The sequence below is a fragment of the Pleurodeles waltl genome, chromosome 3_1 (genome assembly GCF_031143425.1).
Source record: "Pleurodeles waltl isolate 20211129_DDA chromosome 3_1, aPleWal1.hap1.20221129, whole genome shotgun sequence".
Taxonomy (NCBI): domain Eukaryota; kingdom Metazoa; phylum Chordata; class Amphibia; order Caudata; family Salamandridae; genus Pleurodeles; species Pleurodeles waltl.
In genome coordinates, this window is record NC_090440.1 from 1,107,101,814 (window position 1) to 1,107,119,952 (window position 18,139).

The 18,139-nt window shown below is 45.8% G+C and overlaps 1 protein-coding gene across 5 annotated transcripts in view; it reads right to left on the reverse strand.

Annotated features, from left to right (window-relative positions):
* USP28 (ubiquitin specific peptidase 28) overlaps positions 1-18,139 on the reverse strand; it is a 427,404-nt gene that overhangs the window by 146,572 nt on the left and 262,693 nt on the right. For all 5 annotated transcript variants that reach the window (XR_011201488.1, XM_069224386.1, XM_069224385.1 and 2 more), the window contains one exon: positions 11,509-11,648. Coding sequence is in view for 4 of the 5 variants with exons in the window: in XM_069224386.1 (XP_069080487.1) it covers positions 11,509-11,648 (140 nt within the window). In the remaining variant the exon portion in view is untranslated. The remainder of the gene's footprint in view (positions 1-11,508; positions 11,649-18,139) is intronic.

Below are 18,139 nucleotides of genomic sequence, written 5' to 3' on the forward strand. Positions count from 1 at the left end.
GTGACACATGCAAGATGGCATATGCGGACTCTGCAGTGGGATTTGAACTTACAGTGGGCGCAGCATCAGGGAAATCTCTCCGACATGGACCAGATCTCCGAGGGGACTCCGAAAGACCTGCAGTGGTGGCTTTCAAATCTGCAATGGGTCCACGGCAGATCCCTCTCCCCTCCCCAGCCAGATCTGCCCATAGTGACAGATGTGTTACATCTGGGACAGGGCGGCCACATGGGAGAGGCCCAGATCAGAGGCCTCTGGTCTCCGAAGGAGTCTGGGCTCAATATCAATCTTCTGGAGCTCCGGGCGATCAGGCTTGCGTGGAAAGCATTTCTTCCCTCTCTCAAAGGGAAAGTAATGCAGGTTTTCACAGACAACACTACTGCCATGTGGTACTGCAACAAACAGGGCAGAGTAGGGTCCTGGACCCTTTGTCAGGAGGTACTACGCCTCCGGACATGGCTGGAACATCAGGACACTACCCTGGTGGTTCAACATCTGGTGGGCTCTCTGAACGCTACAGCAGACAAAGTCAGCTGTCGATGCATAGCCGATCCCGAATGGAGTCTCCATCCAGAGGTGGTGCAACGTCTCTTTCAGCAGTGGGGAGAGCCGTGGATAGATCCGTTTGCCTCCACAGAGAACGCACAATGTCAGCTGTTTTGCATGTTAGAGTTTCCAAGGCGGCACTCGCGCGGAGACGCTTTTCGTCTCGTGTGGAACTCCAGCCTCTGTAGGAAAGTACCATCTTTCTTGGCATGTTACCCCCCCAATTTCTGCCTGTCAGTGTGTTTTGCCTGTCTCACTGGGATCCTGCTAGCCAGGACCCCAGTGCTCATAGTTGTGGCCTAATGTGTGTGTTGTCAGTATGCTTAACTGTGTCACTGCTAACCAGAACTCCAGTGCTTATGCTCTCTCTACTTACCAAATTAGCACTATAGTTTAGTGACCCCATTTTCCAATTCCAATTCGCAAACTGGACCCCCCCCCCCTCCTTATGATTCCCTAGTATATGGTACCTAGGTACCAAGGGCACTTGCGTTTCAGGAGAACCTTATGGGCTGCAGCATTTCTTTATCCACCCATAAGCTCAGGCAAACCTTTCTTAAGGACTGCCACTGCAGCCTGAGTGAAATAGTACCCACACTATTTCACAGCCATTTTCACTGCATTTACGTAACTTATAAGTCACCTATATGTCTAACCTTCATTTACTCTAGGTTAGTTGCAAAGTTACTAAGTGTGAGGGCACCCATGCACTATCAAAGGTGCCCCCACGCTGTCCACGGCCAATTCCCCTTACTTTGTGAATGTGGGGATACCATTACATATGTGCACTTTATATGTGTCAATACATATTTGTAGCTTCACAATGGAAACTCCGAATATGGCCATGTGAGGTGTCCAAGATCATGGAATTGTCCCCGCCATTCCAAATCAGGTATGGGGGCAATTCAATGCATCCTGGGGGCTCCACCATGGACCCCCTGTACTGCCAAACCTGCTCTCTGAGGTTTCCACTGAAGCCCCAGCTGCTGCCACCTCACAGACAGGTTTGCTACCCTCCTGGGCAGCTTAATCTCAGGAAGGCAGAACAATGCATTTTCTTTGGGAGGAGGGTGTTAACACCCTCTCCCTTTGGAAATAGGTGTTAAAGGCTAGGGAAGGGTAACCTCCCAGAGCCTCTGGAAATGCTTTGAAGGTTCTTGAATAAGCTAGTCTACACCGGTTCAGGGACCCCCCGTCCCTGCTCTGGCGCAAACTGGACAAAGGAAAGGGGAGTGACCACTCCCCTGTCCATCACCACCCCAGGGGTGGTGCCCAGAGCTCCTCCGGTGTGTTTCTGGCGTTAGCCATCTTGGATTCCAAGGTGAGGGGACACTCTGGAGACCTCTGAGTGGTCAGTGGCAGCAGGTGACGTCAGAGACCCCTCCCGATAGGTGCATACCTAGGGAGGTAGCCAGTCCCCCTTTCAGGGCTATTTAGGGTCTCTCCTCTGGGTCCTTCCTGAGATTCAGCTTGCAAGACTCCTCAAGGGATCCTCTGCTTCAGCTTCTGACCATCGGATCAACTGCAGACTGCTCCAGGAACAGCTGTAACGCAAACAAAGTATCCAGGACGACTCCTGTGACTTGCAACTTTAGCTCCAGCCAGCATTTGCAACAGTTTCCAAGGTGTGCATGCTCTGAACTGCACCAGAAGGACCAAAGGAATCTCCTGTGGAGTGAAGGAGTCACTTCCCTGCTTCAGGAGGCACCCTTCTGCGACGACGACCAGTACTCTGGGACTCCTCTCCTGACGACTAGCATGCTCCCTGGAACACAGGTGGTGGACCGACGTGACCCAGACTGTCCTAAGGTCCAACTGTCCAAATTTGGTGGAGGTAAGAGCTTGCCTCCCCGTGATGCCACAGTACCCCTGTGCACCGCGTCATCTCCAGCTCCTTCTGCTTCTGTGCACTTCTTCCAAGATCCTTCATGCACAGTGAAGCCCAGGTCCCCAGCACTCCATCCTGCAACGCAGAACTCGCTGCGGCGAGGGACCTTCCTTTGTTGTGCTGCGATAATGGCACTTTGCATCATCTTTGTCCCAGTGTCCTGGGACTCCTGTGGGTGCTGCCTGGTTCTCTATGGGCTCTCCGAAGTGCTGAGAGCCCCCTCTGTCTCTTCAGTCCAAGCTGAGACCCCCAGGTCCCTCCTGGGTCCAGGCAGCTCAATTTTGACGCAAATAGCGTATTTGCGTGAACCAAGGCTTGTTGGCGGAATCCAGAGACTCAAACAGCCTGCATCCAACAACTCGATGTGGGACATCTCCTGCACCACGCAGAAACCCGCAGCCATCTCCTTTGGTGCTCTCCTGTACTCTTCTTCTTACCGGAGAATCCACTTTTGCACCATCTTCTAGGTTGGCAGCGGCTCCTGTCCTTCCTGGAATCTTCTCCGACTTCTGGACTTGGTCTCCTCTCTTCACGGGTCTTCAGGTCCAGGAATCTACCATTTGTTGCTTGCAGTCTTGGTTGGTTCTTGCAATAACTCTAATCACGACTTGTAGTGTGTCCTGAGGAAACATGCAGTACTTTCCTCCTACCTTCCTGGGCTCTGGGGGTACAATACTTACCTTGGGTGTTTTTGTTACACTCCCAGCTCCCCTCTACAAATTACGATTGCCTAGGGGGGAACTCTTGATTCGCATTCCACTTTTAGTATATGGTTTGTGTTGCCCCTAGGCCCATTGCAATCTATGTATTTTCTACTGTTTGCACTATTCTATGACTGTTTACTTACCTGATTTTGGTTTGGTTACTAGTGTATATATTGTGTATAATACTTACCTGTAGAAGGAGTATTGTCTCTAAGATATTTTTAGCCTTGCATCACTAAAATAAAGTAGCTTTATTTTGGTAACACTGAGTATTGTCTTATCGTGTGTAAGTACTGTGTAACTATAGTGGTATTGCAGGAGCTTTGCATGTCTCCTAGTTCAGCCTAAGCTGCTCTGCTACAGCTACCTCTAGGCAGCCTAAGCTGCCAGAACACTGCCTACATTTCACTAATAAGGGATAACTGCACCTGGTATAAGGTGTAAGTACCTCAGATACCCACTACAAACCAGGCCAGTCTCCTACAGCCTCCTTTACGCCTATACCACTTCTGCCCAGAGTTCTCAAGAAGATCAGGAACGACCGGGCCTAAGTCATCTTGGTGGCTGCAGACTGGGCACGGAGAGTATGGTATCCAGAGCTATTGAGCATGGCCACCGATCCTCCACTCAGACTGCCTTTTAAGGAGGATCTTCTGTCACAGCAGCAGGGGACGGTTCTTCACCCGAACCTGTCCAATCTCCGCCTTCATGCGTGGAGACTGAGCAGCGGCAGTTGATGGCTTTTGACCTTCCACCCGAAGTCTGTGATGTAATCTTGGCAGCCAGGCGTATGTCCACCAAAACGGTATATGCCTGTGGTTGGCATAAATTTGTGGCATGGTGTACCAACAAAACTGTTGACTCCTTCTCTCTCCTCCTCTATCTGAGGTTCTTTTGTTCATTCTTTCTTTAGCCTAGCAGGGCTCTGCTTTGAGCACCCTTAAAGGGTTTACCAGCTATTTCAGCCTTTTTTAGGTTACCTGATCAGCCTTCACTCTAAGGGGGTCATTACAACCTCGGCGGTCTTTTTTGAAGACCGCCGAGGTACCGCCGTGTGGAAGACCGCCAGTGGTGGCGGTTTTCCGCTCGGCCTATTATGACCGTTGGCAGCTCTCCGTCCTTTTACCGACGGTGAGCCGCCAACAGCCATACTGGCGGGAGGCGGGAAAGTATGGTTGCGCCACCTCCACGCCACGCCAACAGAACACCGCCCAGCGAATCACGTCCTGTGATTCAGCGCGGCGGTGTTCTGTTGGCGGTGTGGTGTCGGCTGAGCTGCCCCCATGGCTCCCGTCCCCTCCCGGAGGATCGACGGAACAGGTAAGTCGATCGTCCATTAGGGGAGGGGGGTGGGGGGGTGTTGTGTGGGTGCATGGGGGTGTGTGTATGTAGAGGGGGTGTGTGAGTGCGTGTATGCTTGCGGGGGTGTTGTGTGTATGGGAATGAGTGCGTGTATGTCTGTGGGTATGTCTGTATGGATGTGTGCGTGTATGTCTGAATGTGGGTGTGTGTGTCTGACTGTGTGTGTGGATGTTGGCATGTATGTCGGCGTGTGTGCGTGTAAGGGTGTAAGTGGTGCCTGCGTGTGTGTCGTGTGGGTATGGGTGATGTGATGTTGGGGGTCTGGGTGGGCAGGGGGGCCCTGCCACCTTTGGCGGGTGGGGGGTGTAGGGGAGGGAGTCGGGGTGGGGGTGAGGGAGACCCCTATCAGTGCCAGGGAAGGAATTCCCTGGCACTGATAGTGCTTACCGCCGTGGATTTCATGGCGGTTCAAACCGCTGGAAATCCACGGCGGTAAGCCGGGTCCAAATACCACCGGCGGTATAGTGACGGCCGCTGGGCTGGAGACCCAGGTCTCCAGCCCATCGGTCGTCTCCGCCCTGGCGGGTGGAACGGAAAACCGGCGGATGACCATGGCGGTAACCACCATGGTCATAATTCCCCAAAGTAAGACCGCCAGCCTGTTGGCGGTCTTACCGCCGGTTTAACACCGACCGCCAGGGTTGTAATGACCCCCTAAGTCTCCAATTGTCAATCAATTCCTTAAAAGGCTCACCCATTTCTTTCCTCCCACTCCATTTATCATGCCTCAGTGGGACCTCAATCTTGTCCTTACTTTCTTAATGTGTTCTCCGTTCGAGCCTGCGCACAATTGTCCATTACGGCTCATTACTTTCAAGGCTGTTTTTCTTGTTGCCATCACTTCTGCTCGCAAAGTGAGTGGGCTTCAGGTTCTTTCTTCAAAGCCCCCATATTTGTTTGTGCACACAAAGTGGTGTTGGGCACTAAGGCCTTCTTCCCAAGGTCGTTACACCTTTTCATGTAGGCCAGTCCATCACCTTGTCTATTTTTTATGCACCCCCACATCCTTCTCATGAGGAGGAGAGACTCTACAGTATGGACCCAAAAAGAGCGTTGGCATTCTTTCTAAATCTTTCTAAAGATTTCTGGGTGGACGATCAACTCTTTGTTGGTTACGTGGGTCGGAAGAACGGGAAGGCGGTGCAAAAACGTATAATCTCTCGATAGGTACTTCTTTGCTACGCTTTGGCCAAGAAGCAAACTTCTGAGGGCTTGCATGCTCATTCCACCAGAGCAACTGCTGCTTCCACTGCATTTGCACGCGGAGTTCCTGTCCTGGATATCTGCCAGGCAGCTACGTGGGCATCCTTGCCCACATTTGCTAAGCATTACTGCCTGGACAGTCAGGTCCGTCGGGACGGCTACTTTGGTCGTTCAGTCCTTCAGGACTTTCTAGTATGATCTTGGTTCGCAGCCCACCTCCGAGAATGGCATTCTTTGGGTATCTATTTTAAGGTAAGTAATCTGCAACTAGAACATGTCTCTAATAGATATATCATTACCGAAGGTAAGTAACTTGTACATTAAATTCAAAAGTCAGATGCCTCATCATCTAAGAAAAAAACAGTCACCCTTTAAATCCAATCAAATACAAAAATGTAATCTGTCTGACCCACACCACTGTGGTATGAGCTAACCAGGGTGTTTGAAATACAGGGAGAAAACAGAGCAGCTTATTCTTAAAACGTGCTTGTTTTAAAAGAAACCACCTCAGTAAAGTTATTCTCTCTTGAAAAGCAGAAGGAAGGAAGAAATCTGGGTGTACATTTGTAATCAAAGTATAAGTGTGGCATGTAAATGCTCTGTCTACTTCAGACACAGTTTCATAACCAGAGGGAGTGGTTTTCCAGCTGGATGTATGACAATATAACATATGCCTTTACCACACATTATTTTCCACATTTTGCTTTTAAAAGAAAATGCCTTTACTACGCATATACCTTTTCAACACAAGGTAACTATATGGTACGGTAAGTGTCCATACACATGCATCATATTACTAATTATAACACTTTTAAAAAAAACATTTTAAATTTACATTTTTTTCTTTATTGGGGCAGACCCCCACAACCTCCTTTTTTTACAATTATTTTCATTCCCCACTTTTTTAACCTTACCAATCTTTACCTCTACTCATCCCTAAACTGAAAAAATGACCTTACCACTCAATGCTCCTACCCACCCTAAACCCTAAAAATAACATTACCACCCTATGCTCCTATCCACCCCTAAAATGCTCTTCCCACCCTTTACTACTACCCACTCCTAAACCCTAATAAACACCCAATACCCCTAACCCACCCTTAAATACTAAAAATACCCTTACCACCTTATACCCCTACCCGACACTAAGCCCTAAAAATACCCCTAGCTACCACTAAACCCTAAAATGTCATTCCTACCCCACAGATCTACTCACTCCTAAACCACATAAACACACTTTAGAACCCTATACCCCTACCCACTCCTAAACGCACCCTTACCACGTTTTTTTTTTTAACAAAGTAATATTTAATTGACATAAGTTAACCCAACCCCATATAAGGCACAGCCTTGCGGTCAAACCTCTGCATGCAACCAACCCCTGTGGGGAACGGCGTTGGTCAAAGGGCCTGCCTTGCGGACAACCCTTGATGCAGCCAACCTCACGCTGCGCGCAGCCTTTGCAAAGGGTAGTGGGGGGTGGGGGTTTTGACCCTAAGGCATGGCCTGCAGTCGGGTCCTGTGGCCAATCCTCCAAAGGAGTCGACCCAGGTGGGGAGCCCCCTACCTTTACCGGCAGCGAAACTGCTATATCTCGGGGGTGGGCACCCCTTGATACAGCTAGAGCTGGACCTCGGGTATGTGGTTCCCAGGGCCAATAATGGATGGTGGGGAGGTGGGGGGCGGGGGACACTTTTGCGGTAGAGCACTAGGAAATGGGGTCCCCTGGGCCGAAATAGGCCTAGGGAAGGGGGGCCGCACAACCTGTAAGATGGCCAAGGCAATGGGGTTGCTGTGGCCGAAAGTGCCCTAGGAGGGGGGACAACGTGCCCCCCCCCCATTTTTTTTTTATTAAAGCCGGGCCCCAGGGGATGGGTCCCAGGGATGGAAATCAGCCCAGGGAGGTGGCTGCGTGGCCCCCTCCCCCTTCTTGTATTCAGTTGGACCCCAGTGGAAGGGGGTGAAATCGGCCTGGGGAGGAGGGCCACTAGCAGCCCACCTCCACTTCTGAATATTGACTGGGGATGGAGGTTTAATTACGCTCAGAGCTTCAGGCTCTAGTTTTGTCTAAAATCCCTATGGGAAACTGCACGGGGAAAACTTGTTCTGGGACTCCCCCCTTTTTTCAGCCCCCACTTGACAAATCATCCTGAAACTTTCAAGACAGCAACTCGAGTGAGTGGCAATCTAGTTTTGAACATTTTATTAAGATTTGTCAAATGGTGTCAAAGTTATCAGCAAAACAAAAACAATTTTCCTATGGAAACTAGGTCCTAACCATAACTACCTACTTGCGACCGCCAGTAGGTAAAATGGATAAAAATAGACACACCCACACACATAGATTAAATACACTGACCTTCGCTGCAAAGGCATGAGTGGTAAAGGCACTGAGTGGAAAAAGCAATGCCTGGTAAAAGCAATGAGTGGTAAAAGCAATGCGTGGTAAGTGATGCGCGGAAGGCATTGCATGGTAATGCCTGCGTTGTAAAGGATGTTTCCTCTGCTAACATGCACCCATAGTAAATGTGTGTCACAGATGTGTGAAAGAGCCTGTCCTTTTAAGACCATTAAAACTGCATAGAAAGGGTGCTACTCAAAGTTAAATCTATGTATCAATTCTCGATTTATCAGAATGGATTGTTAATACTGCCAACAACTAGGAAGAGAAAATAAATAAACAAAGCAGTTAGCCAGACTAAATGTAAGCATCAGTTGTGGGAAAGGTAACTGGATATGTGTTGAAGGACGTGGTTGCTTTAACGTACATATGCAGTAGAATGTTGTAGTTTTTATTCGGAAATTGCAGCTTCTGCAATGCTCAACAAAGACAAGCCTTGAAACTACTAATTGAACAATACAACAGCGCTAGGACCCTTCGATAAATGAATGAAAATTTAGCAATTCTGGTGTTTCACTTTCTGAATTTCTGGAGGACCTAATTACAGAGATTCGCAGGACACTGATTTTGTGTGAACTTTTATTTGTCTTATCAAAGTGTGATATTATAGCTTTTTTAGCTATATCCGATGTTTATCTAAATATATATACACATATATGATATAAAATATATAAATACACTTTCTCTCCGAGTAAGATGATATCATCTCGTTCATCTGTAGTTGTATGGGACTTTGACTCTCCTGAGGAGTGTACTGTTTATTGATCAGTTTGATGTTTCTGAATACAGGGTCGTGACTCTCATGCAAGTATTAACTACTCGAAGTGCACTTTTATAATACAGAATTTGCAATCTCCCTGAAAATGTTTTCCAGCTTATAATTGCTACGACTGGGTGAGGTATAGGCAGCACCATGACTGCTCTTCTGGAAATTATATTATACTGCACTACATGATAATCATTCAATTAAAGAGGAGTCAGTGGGGAGATCAGAAAATGTAATTGGCTGCAAATATATCTAGTATGTTCTGCCTTATCAGTGGGGTCAAGAACCCTTGACAGTTAAAGATTGGCAAGTTGGTGATCGAGCTGATAAAACAAAATTGTCAGATCACCCAACTTGCAAAGACTTGCATCATTTTCTTGGCAATTCTTCAATGTGTTGCCACTAGGTTCAGAAGAGTGACCTGTGCATTTGAGGTCACAGCACAGTAACTAATACCTGGTGACAGAGAAGACAAGGCAAAGAGAAGCACTGACAGAGCAAATAAGCCTTGCACTGGGGGTCAGCCTTCTAGTTTTGTCAATATTACTGTTGTTTTTTTCATAGTTCTTAAGAAATGGTACTGTTAGGGTAGCAGCCAAACCATCCATCTAAAACAAATTGGCTATGACCACGCACTGTCATAGTGTTCCCTGAAACAGAATGGAACTGAACTACTTTGTACATGGTGTGCTCCTTCCGAAAGGGCAGAATGCTATCACTCATGATGAAGTTAGCTGAAATGGGCAGCCTCTTGGCCTCATGCTGTAGCGGGCGGAAGAAAATTTTGAAAGACAATATCAGACCAAAGGATGAAAAAGTTTAGCTGAAAGCCCCTATAAGTAATTATAATAAACAATCATTTTAATAAAATAGAAAGGTTTTAACTAGCAGCGGACCTTAAAAAAAATAATAATCTGGATGTCACCTATGACCTACAGGCAAGCCAAGCACCGATGAGAGATCACAAGGTCTCTAGCCATTATACAGTATGACAACTGCAACTTATGCTATGTGGTCCAGCCAAAATCTTACTGGCTAGCTACAAGGAGGGAAGACTATCTTAACAAATCCTGACACCATTTGGAATTAGCCTTTACAATTAGTCCACCTAGTTTATCTTCCCTTGTATGCTGTTCTGCCATTGGTGTAGGCCTCTGATATATTGGTAGGTGAGTATGTACAATACTACAAAATAGAGACAACTCTGCTAAAGAGAGCTTTAAAAAGGAGTCAAAAAAATTCATTTTAAGTATTCATTGCCATGTGGAGCTAAAGCCCAGTATACATGCAAATGACGGGAAATTGCATGGCACCGCCCAGGAAACTTTGATCAGGCAATGGCCTACCCACCGAATAAACACTGAGACAGGAACCTTTGACTACCAGGCCTATACCTCAGAATTCTTATCAAGACATCTGAAAGCACAGCAAAAGCACCTGCAACTCGGAGAACTGTTTCAAACTCCGCTGTTCATACAAAACATTAGTACAGACTACAACATCTATCCGCAGTAGCTAAATTAAAATGGATGAGAGGGAGCCCACTGGTTCTCTTAGGCAGAACTGGATTACTAAACATACTACTTGCACTCGGTTTCGTTTCCACTTACTATATGGGTCACACCTCTGGAGATTCATCACTCTTATTACAGTGTTTCCATCATCCATTTTTTGTTAACCACCATTTGCTTCACTCTTTGGTTAAGAGTGCTTTGAAGTGGCCAGTAAGGCAGCCTTTTTAGAATTAGATACAACTGAAATAAATGGCACGCAGAAAGCTTTTTATACACTTTAGGCTAACAAGCACCCTTCTTCAATAGAAAATCATTCATTTAGTTAGTTATACCAAAAAAAAAAAAAAAAAAAAGTACATATATATGTTCATCGCCTTTTAGCACAGCAGTCATTTTTATGACATACCTGGACCTCAATCTCAATAAGGAAACAAAGCAGGATGGTATAGCAGCAGTAATAAAACTAGGGGGACGGCTACGGGAGCAAGATGGGAACATATCCATCTTCGAATAGCGTTCAAATATTTAATTCTGCTCTTTTTGGCGGGTGTTGAATACTAACGAGACTGGGCGTGCCTTATTTCTTTGAGGGAGAAAATGGCAGACGCAATTGTCTGTTGATCGTAGGTGACCCGGCAGTTAAATACAACGCAAAACTTTAGTGTCAATTTTCATAATCTAAAAAGAGGATGTGTGAGTTTGAGGGCACAAAATGAATAGTTGCGCTTATTAGACATAAAAGGCGCCCAACTTCAATGGCATGCAATAGGCCTTTTAAACTTCAGTGCCATTTGAAGCTTGAAACTGCAATGCCTCAATCTGCCAGCATTTCCTTTCCTCATAATTAAGTACAGTGCTAATGTTTGATACAGGTGGCTGCACATCTATATGCCCATAGCCGGTAACTATTCCCTGCAATGCTGCTTCCGAACAGTTAACAAGCAATGAAGGATAAGGAGGCATATTGCTAAGGAACAACAGGTTTTCAAAAGTAAAGATGGAGACATCCATTTAACTTCAATTAACCATGTGGCTGGCTAGGAGAAAGCAAGTAGCTCTATAAAAAGGGAAGGGTGACGAAATAAGAACAGACAATACACAAAAGTTCAAAATACATATTTTACCTCCTCCAATGCTGCTTGCACACCACTCTTCTCAAATGATGCAGCCGCATTTGCAATTGCCTGGGCGGTTTGCTCCTTAGCAAAGGTGGCATGATCAGAAGATAGGGATCGTTCTGGATGACAAGGGGTGCAAGATGACTCTGCGGACAAAAATGAATGTATTTAGTTCTGGTTTACAACACAGCCCAAACAGAATGAATACGAAAAGCAGTGTTATGGATAATGGAACACAATATGTAGATATGTGTGCCAGATACAGACCTCCCCAGGAGCGAACCCAGTTAAAAAATATTAAACTTTTTAAGTAAATCTTTTGAGCAAGACTTCAACATAGGCATTTACTCTGAATCACTTTTCCATATCTCTGCATATGTGAATTGATGTGGATTGGTATGCAATCTGTTACATTCCACAACCATCTGTAACCAGTCTGCTGCAGCAAAAGCATTAGAAAATATGGGGATCCCAAAGAAACAACAAAAGTTAAGGACAAGATACCAGAAAAATGAAAGCATGTTTAGCTGAAAACTATCCAGAAAAACTATTCTTAAAAAAGCAGCAAAACACATATTCAAAGTGAATATCAAAGTGAACCCAAAGTCAAAGAAAATACTGATCCTTTTCAAGTTATAACTCTAACCTGACCTTACAACCATTCCTGAAGAGGACTGCGACTTTGAAAATATAGAGAAAATTATGGCCACTATACTATGTTAGACTCCAAATTTAAAAAACGTTTAACTTACCTGTAACCCTTGTTCTCCAGTATTGGTATCTTTCATAGATTCAGATGCTTGAATCATCCCAGTCGTTGAGGTGGGAGTTCCACAGTACATTTCAAAGCAGTAAAAGTCATTTAAATACCTTGTGATGGCAGAAGACGTTGACTTTAATAGTTTACCTACATCATTTATAAAGAACCAAACTCCAGCCAATCAGGCAACATAACCCTTTAAAACACTCCCAGCAGAGGCATCTTCCCTCAGATTTCCAACCATTTGCCAAAGAAAGCCTCTAACGGGCAAAGGGTGGGTCGCATCTGAATCAATGCAAGATACCAATACTGGAGAAAAAGAGTTACAGGTAACAAGTTTTTTTTCCAGTATTGGATCTTTCATAGATTCACATGCTTGAATCAGAACAGCTAGCAGTAACATCCCATACATTGTCATTTTATGTTACATAACTCAGTAGTGGATGGTGGGTACAAATGTGTGTATGTAGAGAGAGAGAGAGAGAGATTGAGAGAGAGAAAATGTTACTTACCCAGTAGACATCTGTTCATGGCATGTAGTGCTGTCGATTCTGATGCTCTGCATAAGTCCGGCATCTACTGTTGGATCTGGAGTGCTGCAAGTTGCTTTTGTTCGAAGAATCTTTTCGAGTCACGAGACTGAGTGACTCCTCCTCTCGGTAGTACTGTGCCTGTGCATCGAGTCCTTTGTTAGACTGTTTTCCCACAGGCGGGTGAGGTAAGGAGTATATATAGGGAGTGAGAGAAAGATGTCCATGCAATGTATTTACATGTAAACAAAATGTATGTAAGAATGCCACTGCAAGGACTACAGGCTTCCGTGGAGGAGGGAGGGCACATGTGAATCTACAGCGCTACATGCCACAAACAGATGTCTACTGGGTAAGTAACGTTTTCTGTTCAATGGCATGTGTAGTTCTAGATACACATGCTTTGTATAGACTGTAAAGCAGTCCATTCCAAGTAAGCAGTGGCTAGCCGGTAAGAGTTGGAGTGGCTTGAAAAAGTGTCCTAAGCTCAGCTTGACCAACATTAGCTATTTGCCGTGCTAATCATCCACACAATAATGTTTAGTAACTGTATGTGGTGTAGACCAAGTAGCAGCTTTACATAAGTCAGCTACTGGAATGTTACCTAAAAAAAACAAAAGCCATAGACTGACCCTTTTTTCCAGTGGAATCTGCCCTAGGAGTAATAGGCAACTGTCTTTTAGTTTGAAGATAGCACGTCTGAATAAACTTAACTATCCATGTGGCAATACCGTTTTTTGACTGGGATTGCCTTTATGAGGTTTGGAAAATGCAACAAAAAATCTGTTTGGATTTCCTAAACTGTTTAGTTCTGTCAATAATACATAAAAGCTCTTCTAACATCCAGTGTGTGAAGAGCTAGGTCTGCAACTGATTCTGGGTGTGGGAATAAACAGCTAACTCAATTGACTGATTTATATGAAATGGTAAAACCACTTTTGGAAGGAATTTAGGATTTGTCCTAAGAACAACTATCTTTCTGTAATTGGAAAAATGGTTCTTCTAAATTTAGGGCCTGTATTTCACACATCTTAAGTGATAGCTACCAAGAAGGCTACCTTCCATGAAAGAAACTGAATGCATAGGCTCAAAAGGTGGACCCAATGAGTCTAGTTGATGTTACCGGGGTAGTCTGGACGGAATTACTCTTTTGAGACCTTCCATGAAGGCTTCAATAACTAGAATCCTGAATAAAGAAATATGTTGTCTGTTCTGAAGGTAAGCAGCTATAGCTGCCAAACTAAGTCTAATAGATGAGTATACTATGTTTGCCTTTTGTAAATGTAGCAGGTGACAAACAATGTTCTGAGTGGGTCAATGTGTTTAGGTTGACATTGGCAAACAAAACGCTTCCATTGTGCAACATAACGGTGTCTAGTTGTAGGTTTATGTGCCTCCCTAAAAATTTCCAATACGTTCTAAGGGGAGATTCAAATAACCGAATTCTATGACCTCAGGAGCCATATCGCAAGATTGAGTGTCTTGGGATCTGGATGTCTGATTTGACTGCAATTTTGAGTTAGAAGGTCCGGTCTGTTGGGGGGTTTCTCGTGAGGATCACCGACAGATCCAATGTCGTTGTGAACCAAGTTTGACGTGCCCATGTGGGAACTACAAGGATCATGATGAGTGATGTATGTCTTATTTTGTGAACCAGAGACAGAATGAGTGGGAGAGGTGGAAAAGTGTAAGCAAATATCCCTAACCAATTCATCCATAGAGCATTGCCCTTGAACTGAGGGTGTGGGTATCTGGACGAGAAGTTTTGGCATTTTTAATTTTTTTCGGTGGAGAAGAGATCTATTTCTGGTGTCCCCCACCTTTGAAAGTACTGATGAAGTACTTGGGGGTGAAGTTCCCATTGTTGGACTTGTTGGTCCATCCTGCTGAGGAATTCTGCGAAATGGTTGTCCATTCCTGGGAGATGCTCTGTCAGTAAGTGAATGTGGTGGTGAACTATCCATTTCCAAATTGTCTGGGAAAGAAAGACCAGCTGAGAAGGCCATGCCCCCCTGTTTCTGCAGATAATACATGGCTGTCACGTTGCCTCTACGGACTAGAACCACTTTGTGGGAGAGTTGAAGTAGAAAAGCTGTGAGTGCAAGAAAGACTGCCTGTAACTCCAAATAATTGATGTGAGAAGTTGTTGCACTGGATCCCATAAACCTTGTATTGTGAGGTTGTTGAGTTGTGCTCCCCAGCCTGCCTGTGTTGCATCTGTAGTCAGAGTGACCTGAGGCACAGGGTCTTGAAAGGGCACCCCTTGGAAAGGTTGGTGGGATTCCGCCATTGCAGAGGGCGGTGTGTCTGGTGGTCCAACAACACTAGATCTTGGAGATGACCCTCTGACTGAGACCACTGATGAGATAGACACTGCTGTAAGGGGCCATGTGTAGTCTGGCATGGGAAACAATGGCAATGCATACCACCATCATCCCTAATAACTGCATCACTGTCCTCACTGCGTAACAGTGGTTTTGTTGTAGCAGTGAAGGGAAAGTGTCAAAAGCTTGAATTCGAGCTGGGTTTGGACTGAGGCCGTCATTATGAGGCTGGCGGTCCTAAGACCGCCAGTCTCACGATGGCGGTCGGACTGCTGCAGACAGGGCGGTCTGACCGCCCCATTATGACCCTGGCTGATCCGCCACAGTCATACCGCTGACACTGCCAGGCTGCAGCCAGCCTGCAGCCTGGCAGTTCCAATCCACCAGGGAAGCGCTTCAAGCAGTGCTGCCCTGGGTATTACAAGTCCCCATCTCCCAGCCTTTCTATGGCGGTAAACACTGCCATGGAAAGGCTGGCGGAATGGGGCTGTCGGGGGAATGGGGGAGGGGGCTGCACTTTGCATGGTTAGTGCAGGGGCCACCATGCACAGCCCCATCGAGCATTTCACTGCCCGAATTACGGGCAGTGAAATGCGCAACGGGTGCTGCTGCACCCGACGCACCGCAACATTGCCCCGGCTCGATTACGAGCCAGCTTCAATGTTGTGGTGAGTTTTCTGCAACCCCAGCGGAAAACACCTAATAAGGCGGCAATCATACTGCCAGCACTGGTGGTATGATGGTGCCTGAGGCTTCGGCAGTCTTTGAAAAAGACCGCCAACATCGTAATGAGGGCCTTAGTATTGAGAACTGCCCCCAGATAGGGATGTATTTGGAAAGGATGGAGGTGGAATTTGAGAAAGTTGATTGTAAACCCCAGAGTGTGGAGACGGTCTACTATGGTTTAAGTATGACGCGGACATTGCTGGATGGTATTGGCTTTGATGAGCCAATTAATTGCCCGAGTAGGGAAAGACATGTCTGTGTTGTCTTCTGAGGAATACTGCAACTATTGCAAGACACTTTGTGAAGACCCTGGGAGAAGCTGTCACCTCGAATGGTGAAACCTTGAATTGATAATATTTCCCCACAATGACACATCTTAGGTATTAGCGGTGTGCTGGGTGAATGGGAATGTGAAAGCATACATGCTTCAGATCTAGAACTGTCATGAAGTCGCCCTGCTGTAAAAGGGGAATGACATCTTGAAGAATGACCATATGGAAATGCTCTGAGAGAATGGATAGATTGAGTGGTCTGAGAATGGGTCTTAGTGACCCATCCTTCTTTGGTATAAGGAAGTATAGGGAGTACACTCCTAAATCTTGTTGTGAGAGGGGGAACTGACTTGATAGCCCCTTTGAGAAGAAGGGATTGTACCCCTTCTTTTAAAAGAGCAAGATAGTTTTGTGAAAGTCTGAACTCAAGGGGGTATATGTGGTGGGCTAGAAATTAGTTCTAGCCAGTAACCATGTTGGATAATTGAGAGAACCCACTGATCTGTGGCGATATTGGACCACTGTTGATAAAAATGCATTAATCTTTCCCCTACTGGAGAGGTGTGAGCCGGTAAAAGGTGTAAGTAGTCACTGGTTTGTATTAGAGGTTAATCCTTTTGAGGTGGACACCTTCCCTCTGCTTTTATTTGTTCGCACCTCTGTATGAACCTCTAAAGGAACCTCTATGATAGAAATGAGTGCCATGCTTAGTTTGTGAGGTTGAGGGCTCATTGGATGAGGGTTTGAAGCCTCTTCTGAATTGTGGGTGACAATAAATTATTCCTTTGTGGTGTAGTGAGTAGGGCCCCCAGAGGCTTTGCTGCTTCTGAATCCTTTTCAGCTTTTCTGTAGTGGTGTCCACCTCCTGGCCAAACAAATGTTTTTGTCAAAGGTCATATAAAGAACTGCCTGTTGGATTTCAGGCTTCAAACCTGAACACCTGACCCAAGCATGCCTTCTAATAATGATGCTGGTATTAATACCACGTGCAGCAGTATAAGCTGCATCAGTGGCACACCTATTAGCATTATTTGAAGTAGTGAGACTCTCAGAAACTATTTCTTGCCCCCTTTTGCGATGTTCCTCTGGGAGATAATAAAGGTCTTCCATGTCATCCCAGTGGGCCCTATCGTAGCGTGCTAGAAGTACTGTGAATTAGCGATATGCCAATGATTGGCTGCTTGTGCAGCTACTTGCTTTCCTGCTGCATCTAGTTTTTTACTTTGTCAGGTGGAGGTGCATCGCCCGTTGACTGACTGTTAGCATGATTACTTGCGACAGGGGATATTTATGACTGAATATATATATATATAGGGTCTGGAGGCACCGCCTTATATTTCTTGTCACCCCGTGGAGTAATAATTCTGGATCGAATAGGCTGAATGGCTGGTGGCATGGGCAGAAACTGAGTTTCTTTATGGGTGGAAGTAAGTGTATCAAGTAGAAAACCTTCCTCAATTGGGTCAGAATGCATTGGTATATTATGATATTTTGCTGCACGTGCTATGCCTTGTTGATATGATGTTGCATCTTCAGGAGGTGAAGGATGTACAGGGTATAAATTAGGGTCATTTGGAAGATTGGGATCTGGATCTTGTGGAATATCCCCCAAATCATCTCCCTGAGGTGATGGTGAGCCTTGTAGAGAAACGTTTCGCTAAATGGTAGGTGGAGGAGATTGTGGAGGTGGTACAGGATTAAGAGGAAGCAGAGGAGAGAGTGGTGCATAAGGTTGAGGTTAGACTGAAGCCTTGTCCTTGTCTCTGGAGACCTTATTAGGTGGGTAAGCAGTAACCAAAGTTTCTTGGAAACTAAGTTTCCTCTTAATTGGGACAGGAGGTGAAGTAATAATTTGTCCTGTTCCCTTTTGAATACGGAGCTGATGCTGACGAGCGTCCACTGTTCGAGGCTTGACTCCACGGGTAAAGCTGCTACCGAGGAAAGACCAGAGTCTCTGGAAAGCATAATTTTCATTTTAGAAGCTTTCGGAGCAGAAGCCTTGTGCCGACTGGAAGGTGTTGGCTC